Source organism: Ctenocephalides felis, unplaced genomic scaffold, assembly GCF_003426905.1.
Source record: "Ctenocephalides felis isolate EL2017-DRISC unplaced genomic scaffold, ASM342690v1 CF-g0.4_SCAFFOLD_01886, whole genome shotgun sequence".
Classification (NCBI taxonomy): Eukaryota; Metazoa; Arthropoda; class Insecta; order Siphonaptera; family Pulicidae; genus Ctenocephalides; species Ctenocephalides felis.
Genome location: NW_020538040.1, coordinates 120,367,632 through 120,386,085, shown reverse-complemented (window position 1 = coordinate 120,386,085; position 18,454 = coordinate 120,367,632). Strand labels below are relative to the sequence as shown.

At 30.7% G+C, this 18,454-nt stretch overlaps 1 protein-coding gene across 1 annotated transcript; it reads right to left on the bottom strand.

Annotated features, from left to right (window-relative positions):
- Nucleotides 1-3,633: 3,633 nt before the first annotated feature.
- On the bottom strand, nt 3,634-15,507 carry LOC113375817 (zinc finger protein with KRAB and SCAN domains 4). Its single transcript, XM_026615766.1, has 4 exons — nt 14,428-15,507; nt 14,078-14,130; nt 13,713-13,918; nt 3,634-3,812 (listed from the first exon to the last, which is right to left on the bottom strand). The coding sequence occupies exons 1-4, from the start codon at nt 15,505-15,507 to the stop codon at nt 3,634-3,636; spliced, it is 1,518 nt and encodes a 505-aa protein (XP_026471551.1).
- Between the last annotated feature and the right edge of the window lie 2,947 nt (nt 15,508-18,454).

The following is an 18,454-nucleotide window of genomic DNA, read 5'->3' as shown; positions in this document are numbered from 1 at the left end:
AATCGAAAATGAAAATTTTTATATATCTTTACGTTTCAAAGGTTTCTGAACATTTGGCATACTTTAGAAAAATGGTTGTATGTGAGTGTGTGTGTGCGCGTGTGTGTGTGGGCGAATACAATTTTTCGTCGACGATTTCGGGAACACAGATCAACCGATTTGAATAATTCAAAAAACATTCGATTTCTATTGATAGGGAGATGTGCTGATTAGTTTTTAGTAAAAGCAAATATGCAAAGGCTAAATATGTGACATTTTTTGAGAGAACTAAGCATCCAATTTGAATGATTCAAAAAACTTTCAGCTTGTGTTGGCGAACAATTACTTTTGAGGTTCTTTTTATTTCAATTTTTTTCTCTATATATATCGAAAATACTTCTGATAATTTTAATTCTGGCTAAAGTTTTAAAGCTCACATATATTATTTAAATAAATAATTTCAGTTTATATAATTTTTATTTCTGAAATTCAGTTTATATAATTTTTATAAATATTAGACAATATTACAGTATTCATAATAATCTATTTGAAAACATTTAATAGTTCTAGAATATTTCGTTACGGTACGTGAAGTTCCAGCAATTTGCCTTAAGTCACGATGCCATACCCACTAGTTATCTTTTGCCATTATCCAACAATAAAATTTTATGCTGTATTTTGACAGTAAAACAATGAAACTGTTATTGCATATATGATTAAGTAATAGATTAGTGTTTATAAATTCGTGTAAACGCACAATTAATAAATTTCGTTAAAAAGATTATTCTCAAAAACCGTGTAAGATCAAAAACATGTAACACGAGTTCTGTGTAAAACGGGGATAGGTGAAATAAATTTAACTGCTATTATATAATTTTAGGTAAAGCTTCAAAATTGTTTTTAATATCGTTATTTTATTGTTATTTACCTTCCCAATTTTACTTATTTCTTTTTGTTACTGCGAATTGTAAGATTTATAGTGTACTTCGTACAAAAATCATTTTTGCATTTTGAATGGGGTAGAGATCTCCCAAAAAATACCGTAAAAGAGCTGTTCATGCCCGCTTTAGATGCTTATAACATATAGTACGTTATTTAATTTTAAACCAATTTAGTGAATAATATTAATAATAATTAATGATAAATGTATTAATGATAATTTATATTTAGAACTTTAATGTGATTTTTTTAATTCGTGTATATTATTCTTATATTGTGCGTCCCGGATTTTTCTAGAGGCAATTTCTAATATTAATCTAAATGCATTATTGCATTCTGGATTATTTTTTATTATTTTTTAAATTTTAACCGTAAATGTCAAACGCGACTTGAAATAGACACACCATAAGACGCAATACTTATTAATTTTTTTTGAAAAAAATTGTGGAGAATTTTTTGCGATAATGTTTTAAAGCAAAAGATCCTAAATCAAAGAAATATAAAAAGATATATTTGAAAAGCGACGGTGATTCTTTAAATCATACTTTAAAAACTTTAAATCTTGTGATAATATATAAATAATAGTGATGTGAATATATATTGCAGCAACGCCTTAAAAGGATACTTATAATTGATGTCATATTTGAAGTCTATAATCTCAAGTGAAAATCTAACATCACCTACTACTTGACATCAAGCTGGCCAAGGTTGGTATCGAAACCTGGTCCAGTAGGGTTGCTGACACATTCTTACCTCGGAGCTATGGCCAGCTGTACGATACGAATTTTAGGTCATTTTTAATTCATCGTAAAAAAGGCAAACATTTTTTTACTATTATTTTTTATTATTTATAACGTCAACAAAATATAGAAAAAAAATAAAACAAAAAAGTTGGGGTTCTCAAAAAGTTGACACCGTGTACACAATTGCAACTTTCCTAGAAATTTGAAATTAAAAAAAAAGATTAATCATCTAGAATGATGTCGCTATACACTAGGATTAAGTTAAAAAAAAATTACAAACTATTTGCCACTTTTTTGAGTTTGAGTTATAGTAATCGCAAAAAAATCGAAAATAAATTTTTTTATATATCTTTACGTTTCAAAGGTTTCCGAACATTTTGGCATTCCTTCGAAAAAAATGGATGTATGTGTGTGTGTATGTGTGTATGTATGTGTGCATGTATGTGTGCATGTATGTGTGCATGTATGTGTGCATGTATGTGTGTGCGTGTGTGCGTGTGTGTGTGCGGATACAAATTTTTGTTGACGATTTTGGGCATACGGATCAACCGATTTGAATAATTTAAAAAACATTCAATTCGTATTGATAAGGAGACGTGCTGACTAGTTTTTAAACATATGCAAATTAAGATATGGGCAAAAAAAACATAAATGAGAATTCAGTATTTGAAAGAACGAAGCGTTCGATTTGTATAATTCTAAAAACATTTTATTTATATTGACTAAACGAAGAACTGCTCAAATTTTTGAAAACGCAGGTCCAGCCCAGTCAAAAATGATCATTAGACTTATGCACATCAAATTATCAGATACTTTATAGAAATTTTAATAATGTGTACATATTTTATGACAATTTTTTTGGGTTCCGTACCAAGATTTTTAATATTAAAATTCACGCATATAGTTTAAACAAAGGTTCTCGACATTTTCGACAGTATGGAATAACCGATTTGAACAATTTCAAAAAACATTCGATTCGTATTAATAAGGAAAGCCGTTTCGAAGATGTGGGACAAAAAGAGCCAAAAATCGAAAATTAGTTTTTGAGAGAACGGAGCGTCCGATTTGAATAACACAAAAAGCATTTTATTTGTATTGACTAAACGAAAAACTGTACATTACATTTTTGGATAGGCAGGTCTAGCGGTTATGAACTTTCAATAAGAAAATGTTAAAAAAAACGCCATTTCTGGGTCAAAAATATTCATTAGGCACATTAAATTATTGGATATTTTATAGATTTTAATAATGTGTACACATTTTGTGTCAATTTTTTTGGATTCCGTACCAAGATTTGAAACGTAACTTAAAGAAATATATAAATTTTTATTTTCGTTTTTTGCGATTTTTATAACTTACCCTACAGGAAGTTAAAAAACGAATTTTTGGAATTTCTACATAAGAATACCCCCTTAAGCAAAGAAAAGTTTTTTTTTGACCCGGTGGTTAGATAAGGTAAACGATTAGAATAGATTAAAATAAATAGTATAAATTTCAAAAAAATTTATTGAGAAAAAATACATTCATTATTCAATTACATTAGCATATATTCATTAATGCACAAATATTTATTATCAAAATTAAATGATCAGTTAATTATATTAAGAATATATGAACTTACATATTCGAATTTCAGTAACAGATCTAAATTTGGAATATAATAATTCTACTCAATAGAATCCATATACAATTACGATTACGTAAAACGAGAGGTAACTAATGATGTTCAGAGTTTGGACCTAAATGCTCACATCATTATTATTTATACAGCATTATTATATAAAGTCATAAAAATATTTTTATGGTGATACTACTGGAAAGTGTGATCTGTGAAAAGATCGTAGTAAATAAGATAAAATAGTGCGGCAAATGTGTAATTCCATACAATACTTACCAAAATACATACAAATTTATTAAAAAATAATTTAGAATATCGGAATTATTTATACTTATGTTGCATATCCATTCAATATTATCCGTTTTCTTGCGTTTCCTCTTCCATCATGTCTTGCTCTTGCGCTTCTGATTTAACGCCGTCCGCGACTGTAGAAGGGCTAATTATTTGATCGTGCAATGTTCTTAAATGCCGCAGTAAATTAGATTTAACATTAAACCCTTTGTTACACAGGCTACATAAAAAAGGTCGCTCACCTACAAAAAATATATTTATTATTTATATTATTCTTCGTACTAATAATTTTCATATATGATAATTCAAATATGATATGATTTGATAATTTAACAAGCTCACGATATTTAACAAGCCCGAGAAGAATATTTAAATATTGTACTTATGCTTATATTTTTAATTTTTATAATAATAAATATATATATATATATATATTTATCGGTTGTCAAATATCTCCCTTCCGCTTTTTTGCTCTTGGTTTATAATACAAAAAGGCGGAAGGGAGATATTTGACAATCTATTATATATATATATATATATATATATATATATATATATATATATATATATATATTGTATGATTCTGAATTTGATGTTGACATACGAGTAATCTGGTATAACATTAATAAAAAACCTGAATTTCTTTCAAAAATTTATTTTAAATCCATACGTTTCGGCTAAAATCCTAGCCTTCAGTGAAAACTAAAAATAAAATTAAAAACTAAAACAATTGAATTGGAGTGAAATAAAAAAATAAAAAGAGTAAATAGTACTTACAATTAGTTAATCTTAGTGTTAAATTGGAAGATTTTAATAATCCATGGTATCAGGATATGGTAATGCACTACACTTTGTATTATAAATATTAAACTTGTAATTACACAATAGTTTCACAAAATACTAATTTAAAAAATCACAAATAGGTAGTGTGTTGTTCGTAGACTGGTTGAAGATATAATGGAGAAAAGACTTTTTAAAAAATATTTTTGCCAATATTCTACACATGTGTGAAACGAATTGCGAATCCTTTGCGCGTTGTTTTTATTGTTTTGTGAAAAATTTGGAAATACTATCTAGATAAAAGAGATTTGTGTCGCACAGCGTTAGTTCATTTCGTTTATTTATTGTTTTATTGTTATAAATAGTTAAAAAAAGGTATGTTCAGAGAACTGGTTCAGAGAAATTGTCAAGTTCATTGTCTCTAACACTTATTTTGAATTTAATGGCTCTTTCTATTATCAAACTTTTGGGGCGCCAATGGGTTCCCCAGCAAGTCCATCTCTAGCAGAAATATCTTTACAACTTCTTGAAAATACAATTTTTAAAAATTACAATAAACATATTTTTTATTACCGTTATGTAAAATACATTATCACTTGTATCCCTAGTGATGATGTCACTATGATAATTGATCAATTTAATAACGTCAATAAAAAATTAAAATTTACAGTAGAATTAGAGACAATGAACTCGATAAGTTTCTTAGACATAAAACTTTTACGTACTACTGATAACAAACTAATAACAAATTGGTACCAAAAACCAACTAACTCTGGACGTTACCTTAATTATTTTTCTTACCATCCACACAAAATGAAAACAGATACTATAATAAATCTAACTGACCACGCATTACTTCTATCGGACAAAACATTTTGGGACAACAACATCAATTTAATTACAAAAATTCTAACAGATAACTCCTATCCCTTAAAACTTATAAACTCCGTAACCAGTAACAGACGAACATACCTTTTGAATAAAATGGACAATTCCACAGTTCATAACGATTTACCTGACTCAGAAACTCTTTCTGGTGTAATATGTTTGCCATACATTAAAGAGTTGTATGTTCCTTGGTAAAAACTTTTTTATAAATCTAGACTCCGACTTGTAAACAATTTTAGTACAACGACTAGTACTATTTTTAACATGTGGGAGTAGTTATGTATATGAAAGTATAAACTCCACTTGTATAAAAATATATAAAATTTATTGATTATATAAATTAATGATAAATAAAATGACAAGTTCAATTGCTTTTTCTCGAAATCTAGCACACACTCCCTGCCCAGTGTTGACCTCACAGTTTAAAAAATACAGGGAAACACGTTATAAAAATATGGTGGGAAAGCAGATTATAGCAGTGTTGTGGTACTGGTCAATTAGTAATTCTCTGCATATGGTTCTGAATATAAATCATGTGGTGAATTTATCGATCTACTGTATTAATTTTCATTTCAACAATATTTTGGGTAAACAGATGGCGCTCTGTGAGAATATGAATTTTTGCAATGATTAAAATAATATTGTTGACTTCTTTAGCCCTTTGGATCATACAACGTATTCTGGAATCGGATGCGATTCGAAGGAAAGCGTATTAAAGAGTCATCGACATGACAAGATGCAGTCTTAAGTCTTATGCATCAAAAGACGATTTGGTGAGATTTGACCATTTGATAGTGCATTCAATTCATGACCCAAGGGTCTAGGCTTGGAATTAACTTTTGTGTCAGCAATAAACACTGAGGTCTAGGTATACCAAATGGGTATACCAACGAAAGTCCGGTATCAGGTAGTAAATGTGTTAACTACGATGAACCGAGGACTGGACGTACCTTATAAGTAGTCACTGAAGACCAGTGATTATGGTGCTGCATCAAAATCTATATTTTTTAAATCTTCAAAAAATGCTCTTTCTCTGTCTTCATCTATCACGTCGGGGTCACCAATGTGGGAGTAGTTATGAATATGAAAGTACAAACTCCACTTGTATAAAAATATATAAAATTTATTGATTATAAAAATTAATGATAAATAAAATGACAAGTCCAATTGTTTTTTCTCCAAGTCTAGCCTACTTGATTTCCCCACAACCAAAACAAAAACCCCTTTTAATATCGAACGACTTAGAAATCTCGTCTATCAAAATAATTGTCTAGATTGTAATTTAATTTACATAGGAGAAACAAGCCAGAACTTAATTAAACGTTTACAACAATATAAAAACAATTAAAAAAATTCGAGACAATTTAAAACTATGATTGCGGAGCATATTTATACTTTAAAACACAATATGGACTTTTCTAACCCGACTGTACTACCATTCGAACAAAATTTATTCAAACGAAGAATTATAGAAGAATCTTTTTAAACTATTTATAACAATAAAACAATAAATAAACGGAATGAACTTAACACGCTGTGCGACACAAATCTCTTTTATTCAGATAGTATTTCCAAATTTCTCACAAAACAATAAAAACGCCGCGCAAAGGATTCGCAATTCGTTCCACACATGTGCAGAATCTGGGTAAAAATATTTTTTAAAAAGTCTTTTCTCTATTATATCTTCAACCAGTCTACGAACAACACACTATCTATTTGTGATTTTTTAAATTAGTATTTTGTGAAAATATTGTGTAACTTCAAGTTTAATGTTTATAATACAAAGTGTAGTGCATTACCATATCCTGATACCATGGATTATTAAAATCTTCCAATGTAACACTAAGATTAACTAATTGTAAGTACTATTTACTCTTTTTATTTTTTATTTTTACTCTAATTCAATTGTTTTAGTTTTTAGTTTCCACTGAATGAAGGCTAGGATTATAGCCGAAACGTATGGATTTAAAATAAATTTTTGAAAGAAATTCATGTTTTTTACTGATGTTATGCCCGATTACTAGACTTATATATATATATATATATATATATATATTATATATATTTATATAATCTAAATATGAACACACTACACTCAGAGTGTCAAGAATCAGATAATAATAAAATAACCATGATAAGAAACCAGAAGACAAAGTTCTAACACCTATTCTACGTGAGGTTGTAGATCACTACATAATTAACTTTCTCGTAGGGTAAATCGCAAAAAAATCGAAATTGAAAATTTTTATATATCTTTACGTTGAACATTTTAGCATACCTTATAAAAAAAATGGATATATGTCTGTGTGTGCGTGTATGTGTTGTGTGCGGTTACAAATTTTCGTCGACAATTTCGGGAACACGAAGCAACCGATTTGAATCATTTAAAAAACATTCAATTCGTATTGATAAAGAGATGTGCTGATTTCGAAAATACGGGGCAAAAAGAACCAAAAATGGTAATTCAGTTTTTGAGAGAATGAAACGTTCGATTTGAATAATTCAAAAAACATTTTACTTATATTGACTAAACGAAGAACTGTTCAAATTTTTGGAAAGGCAGGTTCAAATTTTCACAAGTCAATAATTTTTATAATTGAACTTATTTTCGTAGGACTTTAATGGTTTAGTATGTTCATTAAAACCAAGTACTCTATAGTTATACCAAGTAAATAGTCTTATTTATATTTTAACAAACGTCAAAAAAACTACTTATTTTCTCAAACTTTTAAATTAAACTACTTGTCGTAAGGCCGTAATATTTCAGTAACTTCTATAAGACTATGATATATATCGCCAAAAAAGTTCCATGAAAATCGGCTTAATTTTTTTTTGTCAACAGGTAATTACAAGAAAACGGCTCGGTAGATTTTCACCTAAAACTAATCAGTATCATTCTTAACTAATATATTTTGAACAGTTTTTGATTTTTTTAAATCGATTCGGTAGTATGAGATTAAATGTGGACAAAATGTTTAACACTTTTTTCCAAGTTATAAAGAAACGGCTCGGCCGATCGTCGCACAAAACTGAAAAATGATAGTCCTTGTTGAGATACACCAAATGGTTTTTGAATTTCTGAAATGGGTTCAGGCGTTTTTGAGCAAACGTCGATGAAATGTGTAATTTTGACAAATGCCAGAAAAACGATACTATTTTTTGCAAACTTTGACGAATATTTAAAGCTAAACGAGTTGTCGTAGGGCCGTGTTATTTTAGCATGATCTAGAAGACAATGACGAAAAACATTTTTTTAACACATTATTACAAGAAAACGGCCCGGTCGATCTCTACGAAAAACTAATCAGCACGATTCCCAACCATTATCTTTCGAACGGTTTTTGAATTTTCAAAATGAACGCAAAATTTTTCACTTTTCTACTATTTATAAATTAACGGCTTGGCGCACAACACTGACAAACAATAGTCCTCATCGAGATACATCGAATGGCTTAAATTTTTGAAATCGGTTTAGCCGTTTTTGATAAAACATCGATTTACGGCAAAAAATCTGTTCACACACCCACACACATACATACTTTCTCCAAATTTGGTCTCATTCGTTTCAGAATGGCTTGAAACGTCGAGAAAACATAAAATTAGCGAATCGGATTTTTTGATAAAAACATAAACTTCTCCTTCGGGAACTGTTTAAATTTTTGGAAAGGCAGGTCCAGTAGTTATGAACTCTCAATAAAAAAAAGTTAAAAAAAATGCCATTTGGCGATCAAAAATGTTCATTAGATATATGCACATCAAATTATCAGATATTTCATAGATATTTTAATGATGTGTACACATTTTGTGTCAATTGTTTTGGGTTTTGGACCAAGATTTTTAATTTTGAAGTTTATTTATATGATTCAAACAAATGTCCTTGACATTTTCGACAGTATGGAATAACCGATTTGTATGATTGAAAAATCATCCGGTTCGTACTCGATCGCAAAGCGTTTTTGCAAAAGACAATTTTCCCGTTTTGGAGGAAGGGTAGAGCGGGGCTAGTTGAGCATAGGGGCAAGTTGAGCAATAGAAATATCTCGAAAACTATTCACCGTCCGTTTAGGCATTATATGGCGGAAAGATAGAGGTTTGGGAGAAATAAACATCCCGCGATCGCTAGTGGCCGCTGGACAAATGAGTGAGACTCACGGGCGTTTTGTTTATTTTGAGACCGAAAAGTAAAAAAGTAATTCATCACGAGTTTTCGTCTGGTTCAGTCAAATGTTATTTATTTTTAATCAGATAAATGTTATTCTTCCATATAATTATAGTACTTTTAATATGCACAGAGATTCTGGGTATGATTCTCACGGTTTTTTTATAAACTCACTTTTATTTTGAAATTCCGAGTTGGGGTTAGTTGAGCATAGTTGCTAAACTTGTTCTGTCACTAAGACAATTACCATTAACTTCCAGAAATTAATTATTATTTTTAAGATTTAAGCTAAGTCTATGAGTAATAATATAAAGCAATAATGATTTGAAACAAAAAATATTGAATATAATGGTAAAATAATTCCTAAGATACGATATTGTTTTGTTGATTCTACTTTTGGTTAATTATTCAAGGAAAATTACTATAAGTTTTGTTTTCTCTGTCAATAAAGACTATAAATATAGAACTGGTTATTAAAAACTTAGTTTATTTCATCACTAATCGACATTGAACCTATGATTTCATTATATTTTCTTGCCCTTGCCCCACCTATGGGGTAAATTGAGCATACTTGACTTTTTGCATTTAAACAGCTGTAGCTTTTAAATTTTACTTATTATCAAAAAATAGTATTAACACTTTTGTTAAGCGATAAACAACAAATCCATTAAGCCGTATAGCAATTTATTTAGACTTTTCATTGATGAGCTACATCCGTTTAAGTAAAAATTTGCTCAACTAGCCCCGCCCTACCCTATGGAGAGCAACAGGTGTAAAAATGGTCATGCTGTTTTGGAGAGAACGAATCATCCGATTGAATTAATTCAAAAAACCTTTTGCTTGTGTAGACAGTGTGCAAAAAATGGTTTCACAATAAATTTTAAACAAATATCGAAATTAAGAAAAAACGATTTTTTACAAAAATTTGAGAATATTTCAAAATTTTCAAAAAAAAACGAATATTTTCAAACATTTTCAAAATCTCAAAAAATTAAATAAAATCGTTTTTTTTTCAAAAATTCCAAAAAATTTTCAAGAATTTGAAAAAATTTCAAAAAAATCAAATTAAAAAAAAATTGAACAAGTTTCTTGTAAACATACACATAAATTATTTGTAACTCTCGTCGGTCGCCCAATATAATAAGCACTTTACATAAATTTACAGTAATCTATTTGAAGTTATTTAAAATAATTATTGATTATTTTCATTTCTCGAATTTTTAATTACGGTACGGGAAGTTTCAGCAATTTGCCTTAAGGCACGAGGCATAGCTGCAACACTCGATCATATGATAACTATTAGACATAAAAGTTAATATAAAAATCCCCACACATAGGAGAATGGTAAACCGATATGGGTTGCTTCTCATGATACGTTATTTTATAAGTCTTCAACAAACAGCTTATAGGACATGTGAGGTTAAAGTAGTTCCGATTGCTGTTGTAACAATAAAAATATATTAAAAAAATAAAATAGTTCATATAAACAACAGCGTAAATCTGAGAACGGAACCAGATATTTTACACGACTCATATATGAACATTATTAACAATTTATAACTTTTTTTGAATATTATTTTTAGTTACTTAATATTTTAATTTCTCATTCAATTTATTTTTTTTCACATTTTTTGAATTTAGTATGTGAAGCGTTCATTCCATTTGTTTACATTATAAAAATATCTATCATTGTTCCTTTAGTAACAGCCAACGGGGGCGCGGCGATTCTAATAAAACCTGCTATTGTTCACTATGAGCTGCAAAATTTCAGGAAAGAACAAATTCAAGCAACTTCTGTCAAAACGAAACTGATGAATTAGGAATTAGTATTAGTACACTTCGACATATCATTAACACTTCCCAATTCTACGAATATTTCTCAATGCTTGGATCTAAGTTCATAGCTGGCGGTGACTTTTACAGTAAGCATCCTCTCTGGGGCTCAAGGATATCAAATCCAAAAGGTAAACAACTGTATGCGATAATTCTCCGACATGATTTCTCCAACTTTTCAACAGGTACACCTACCTACCTCACTCTGCTAATATCAATTGGGAGCTATATCGCCAAATTAATGAGGAAAATACTAATTTAAAAATGAAACTCAAAACAAGTCGCCAAACAGAAGATGGTATTGCAACATTCAACAAAATTCTGCTAGAAGCTGTTAAGCTGCTACACTTCCAGCTCAACAAAATCAACAACATTCTATTCCACTTCAGAACAACTCTACCAGGGTCCGATTAAAAAGAAAATTTCTTCGGCATTAATCAACAATAGATAGGACCTTCGACAAATCACTGGCAATGGTCAGATGATTTGTATTTTGCCAACGCCTTCAGTTTCATGTCAAATATTTTACTTGTTGTCCGTTTCAGGACAGTTGTAAAAATTATTAAAAAAAAATACTATTCCACTTGAAATAAAAAAACTTTTGAGTGAAAACTGTAAAGCTAGGCGCAAATGTCAGCATACACATCTACCTTCTGGCATAGACATTCTTAACAACTTGACTAATAAGCTTAAATTTCGGCTTAAAGAACTTAACGAGAAAAACTTTAATAATTATGTACAAAGCTTAAATCGATATGATAACTCTATCTGGAAACCGATTAAGAACAGGCTGAAACCGGCTGAAAAACTAGAAAATCCGCTGGTTTCGACACAATTACACCGAAACTGTTGAAGGAAATGTCAAAAAAGGGATTTATCTTACTATACATATAATTAGGCTAAAGTATTGGCCAATACATTATAAAACTTCAATAGTTAAAATGATCGACAAAAGCGGTAACGACCCATATAATGTATCATCCTACCGACCTATAATCTCCTGCCAGTGGCATCAAAAGTCTTTGATTAAACATATACAAAACAATACTAACGTAATTCCAGACCACCAGTTTGGTTTTCGAAAACAACACTCGACGATTCAGCAATGCCATAGAATTGTGATCGTCATCCACAAAACTAGAAACAAAACAATTTTGTTCATCAGTTTTTTTTTATGTAAATCGAGCCTTTGATAAACAATGACACAAATGATTAGTGTATAAGATAAAATCATCACTCCCAATTGAATATCATAATTTGTTGGAATCGTATCTTCAAAATAGATGGTTTAGGGTTAAAGTAAATACGGAAACTTCATCAGCTTGCTTGATTGAGGCAAGAGTCCCCAAGGTAGTGTGCTGGGTCAGTAACAAAATTATTCATGACGACTTGAACATACCATTTGTGAAAGATGTAATTAGCAGTACCAGTCATCGCCATTTTGGGAATCCCATTACAATGAAATAGTGAAACATCTTATTGAAGATCCCCGATCTAGGAGACTCAAAAGAAAAGTTCCAATTGATTTGAAGACAGATCAAATTTGATAAAGACCAGACTGATCTCTCAGTGGAGTGGATACTATTGTAATTTTTAAACATCAGCCGATTTATTTATGTGTGCGTGTATGACTGTGTGTGAATATGTATACCTGTGTGAGTGAATAGAAACATAAGCACAATAACTCATAGCATTTTCTAAATTCTGATAGCTGTTAAATAAAGTATACAAAAAGAAAGTTCCTTTAGTTATAAGTACTTAGAATTGGTTTTTAAACATTCTTACTCACACTTTATATGTTTAATAGGTATTGTGTCAAGCTTTGTCACAGGAACTTGATAGTTAATCCGTATTTAAACATAAATTATAATTAGTATTTTATAATGTGACAATAACTATACATTTTACTGTAAGACATTACACTTAAGATGAGATATACCTTATTCTAATACTACAAACCTAAGTGTAGGGTGTTCATATTTACATCTTAATATTCGTTCCACTTCTAATACCAAATTCTTTGTATATAAGTAAATATATATGTATATATATATATATATATATATATATATATATAGTAGACATTCAATTTTCTGTTCATAATACTTTTAAAAAAACTCTTTTTCCAAAGTCTGTATGATCTATTGTTTGGCTCGCAAATAATTTTTAGTCACTTTTAGTCAATGTTGATGGCTGCAGCGATTGTTAGAAATTTTTCAAACATATCAAAATTTAATTTTGATTAGTGATCTTCAACTTTTCTTTATCATAATTGGCAAACAAGGATTTTTATAGCAATGTATATAATTGGGTTAGGATATGCGCTAGAGCATATCCGCATGAATAATATGTTTATTTCCAAATTGAATTTGTTTAATCTGTTAGAATCCTTCATGAAAACGTACCTAAAATAATGTCCGTGAGCCAGACGAGTTGACTTAATTTAGGTAGGAAAATGTTAGGTTGAATTAGGTGGTCGTACCAGTATGCGTGCGTTTATGTATGACCATGCTGGCGTGAGACGGGAATTTCTTCTGGCAGACGGAGCACGTTTTATTCACGGTGCCGTCACTGTATGTCGGTCTGGTGCGCGGCCGGGGCGGTAGGCTGTTGTTAGACATGGCCAGTTCCGTTTCGGTGTGCGTGCTCTGGATGTGCCGGACCCATTCCGCAGGCGTAGGAAACAGTCTGACGTTAACAAAAAAAAATGACAGTTGTGTTCCATATTTATGTGGTTCCAATTAATTCCGCACCATATTCATTAATTTACATGTTTGAATATTTTTAGGAATATATATTTGTACATAATTTCATAAAATAAAAATATAAATAACTAAATAGTCTTACCTTGAGCATAAATCACAACGTAATGACGCTATATTCTCAGTGTCGTTTTCATCCTGAACAATAACAAATTATTATTATTGTTATATATATATATATATATATATATATGTATATATATATACATGTATATACACATGTATATATAAACTATGTCATCTACAATTAAGGAAAAAATATACGTGAAATTTTCATGTTTCTCGAATTTCTCGAAGAATTTTTATGAAAAATAGTTCCATCTTGTGATTTTATCAATAAAACATGTAGTGTTATTATTAACCATGTATATAAACGAATATTCTTCGGCGCAAAATAATTTTATGAATAAGATGAAAAGCATGTATATCACGAACATCGCATTTCCTTCCTCTTCGTTGCCTCCGCGCAGGTTGATCAGTCTGTCCATCCAAGCTCGAATGTCCTTCAATGTGTCGCACCCAGTCCGCAGGATATGCAAAGACCTCAGCGCAGAGTTCACACGTGAGCGGTGAGTAGACTGGTTCTATGCTTTCCATTGTTTCTTCCGTTGTATCGGCTTCGTCAGCGTCTTCGGCTGGGTCATAAAGAATTTCAGGTTTTATCGTAATTTCAGTGCGAAATTCATCACTTTGCACTACTGGACTTTCGATATAATCTTCCCAATCTATTGGCTCATCTTTTATCACCAGATACTCTCTTGTTTTATCATTTTTATCACAGTTTACATCATGTTGAGATTTTTGTAATAACGTTTCAATTTTTTTCGGTTCTAATCGCGGTCTTTTTTCGCTGACTGGGCTTTCTGTTGCAGGAGATTTGTGATTTTCGGTGATTTTTATAGGTACATGTGTAGTTTCATTTTTTTTTGTTTGAGGTAAGGAATTTTTTATCGTTTCAAAAGACTTCCCAGATTTAATTGTTAATTTAGGTACTTGTTTAGTTTTAGAATGCACTGCGTTCATGTTGCTCTGAGATTTAGCTATATCTTCCTGTAAACGAGATGGTTTGTTAGTATGTGCAAGTTGCTGAGCTGGTGCTTCCATTGGAAAAGGTCCATCATTTTTTTGTCGCCAAAGACCGCGAATTTTTAATGCATCTCCACCACGGAGAACGTTATCCAAAATATCGTTGGACACTGTTGTCTCCCCACTGTACATATAACGTATAAGAGTTTTTAACGTTCTAGTACTGATTTCTGGAGGAAGAACTACATACATGGGAAGATTTTGCTGAGTTTGTTTCATCCTATCAAAAATTCCGCTAAAATATTGACTGCATGAGCTAAGAACAAAGCGATGAGCGGGAAAACAGTGACCTTCCCCAGAGCAAAGAAAGACATCTGCAAAATGTTCCGATTTAAGAAGAGTTGCAACAGAAGAATGCAGATGCGAGCCAAATGAATGCCATTTCAGTTGATAATTATCAGGTACAAGGGGTGGTTCAACTGCAGCCATTTCAAATGCCGAGGTCACTGACACACGCTATGATCTTCGTAAATAGATGCTTAAATATAAATTAAATTATTTTTCTCGTATGCACTGATATTTGTAAACAAATTTCACATTGAATTCACGCATTGTGACGCATCACTATTCTATATTTAATTTAGTGCAGCAAGCATACTGTTTCACTTCGAAATTGAATTTTGCACGTGCTCGTGGTAATGTTATGATCTGCAAGACACGTGCATCTATGTAAGTATAATTTAAAATTAACAAATACACGAAGTTTATTTAGAGACGCGATATGATTTATGCGAAAGTGGATGATCTCAAGTCGAGTGATTGAGGAAAACTGAAGCTCTCCCTGTACTGAATTGGAGTGAGATATGGTTAAAAATCGATAGATTGGCGCGTTGTATTGATTTTACGCCGCGCACGAAGCCCATCGACCAACGAGCCCCTATCACGTTGTAGCGACATCGCGGACCTATATGCGCAACCAGGCTGACAGACAGAACAGGACCGCGTTAGCAAATTGTTCGTTAAATATATGACTGTCTCTGTTACGCATTCTTCCTTATTAATATATTGACGACCTAGACTTCATAAGGATATAGTCTATACTAGTTTTATGCGCCGACGTCAATATTTTGTAATCATTAGCGATAAAGCTAGAAAAAATCGAACAGATTTTTATGGAAAATAATAACATTATTGAGTTTTATATATGCTTTGGATATTGAACAGAAAATTATATCATTATCATTATCATTATATAATGATATTGCATAATATTAAAATAACTTTTAATAGTTATCATTTTTTTTAAGATTTACAAATATGTATGAATTACAGTATATAATTAAAACCGTAAAGGGCATTATCCTCTCACAATGTGATATATATATATATATATATATATATATATATATATATATATATGTCAACTTCCCGAAGGAGAAGTTATTGTTTTTGCGACAAAATACGATTTGCTAATTTTATGTTTTCTCGACGTTTCAAGCCATTCTGAATCGAATGAGACCAAGTTTGGAATAAGTATATGTTTGTGTGTGTGTATGTGAGCCGATTTTTTTACTTTTCGTCGACGTTTTCTAAAAAACCGCTGAACCGATTATCTCGATGAGTACTAGCGCTTATCTGTTTTTCGCGACGATCAGCCAAGCCGTTTCTTTATATTTAACAAAAAAGTATAAAAATTTTCGTCCACGTTGTAGTCCACAATTTTGTGCGACCTGTGTTTTTGTAATTAGTGTTGAAATTTTTTTTACGATGATTTTTATGAATTTTATTTGACGATAGATATGGTCTTATAGATCCTACTAAAATATACGACGTTTCTACGACAAGTAGTTTGATTTTTATACATTTGTAAAAGTTTGCAAAAATTAGTACCTTCCTTGCCGTTTGCCAAAATTAGACCTTTCAGGGACGTTTTCTCAAAAATGCCTAAACCGATTTCAAAAATTTAAAAACTATTTGACGTATCTCGATGTGGGCTAGCGATTATATGTTTTGCGCGATGATCGGTCGGGCCCTTTTCTATATAAAAAGTGTAAAATTTTTTGTCCTCGTTTTAGCTCATCATACTGAATTGATTTTGAAAATTCAAAATCGGTTTCAAAATTAGTTGGGTATTGTGTAAAAAGTCGGCTGGGCCGCTTTCTTGTAATTATCATATGAAACAATATTTTTTGTCGATTTTTTTGATGGTAGATATCGTGGTCTAAGAGACCATACTAAAATATTACAGCCTTACGACATGTCGTTCAATTTAAAGAAATCATCAAAATTTGAAAAAAATAGCTGCGTTTTTTTGACGTTTGTTAAAATTAGACATTTTACTTGGTATGGGGATATAATACTTGATCTTAATGAACTTACTAAACCATTATAATCATACAAAAACTAGTACAATTATAAAAATTAATTGAATTTTGGTTTTGCTCTTAGAAAATACTCCGAGTTGTATTAGATACGTGCTTGAATAATGTGTGATAAATCCACTCGGAATACTTATAAATAACTCATAAATAATTTATTTATTATTGATTAATTCGATTATTTACACGGCAAGTTACATTTTCATGTAACTTGCCTGAAGCCAAAACACCACTTACAACTAGTTATATATTTTTTTAATCATCAGAATACGTACGTATCATCAGAATATTACGTAATATATGGGAAAAGGAAAATCATCAACAATAGTGATCATAAATAAGCAATGTCCAAATTAATGAAATAATAGTATATAATACATTGTCACCACATTACAAAATATTATTGCAATTATTTTTTGTATCTTGTATTTGAATCATAATTTCATACATACATTTTATGAAAATTTAGGTAAATTTATCTACTAACAAATAGTTCATATAAATTTTATATAACAATAAAACATGAACCCAAGGAATCTGCCTTGCAAAATTAGATTTTTTCTGAAAAATTGCAGCTGACACAAACATGAATGGACCTATGCACGTGGATATTTGAAGTTGTATTAACTTAGGGGGCGTCCATTAATCACGTGAGGTTTTTAGAGGGAGGGAGGGTTTGACAAAAAATCACGAAATATCTCGTGGGCAGGGAGGGGTATAGTAAGATATCACGTGTATTTATTTCTTAACTGATTTAAAAAAAAATCATTTTCAAAAAAAATCAAAAACTTTACAGTTTTATCACGTCACTAAAATACACATGATGTTTGGTGGGGGAGGGGGGGAATATCACCATGTATCACCAAGGGGAGGTATTGTCCAAAAATCCTTAAAAACTCGCACACGTGATTAATGGACGCCCCCTTAATAGAATTATGATTAGAATGTGATGTATGATACATATAGACGTTTCTCTCTCCCGATTTTTATGTTCAGAAGGTATACTTAAAGGGTCCTCCACTCAGACGCGAGGGCCCTGCTTTTGGCATTCAAATTAA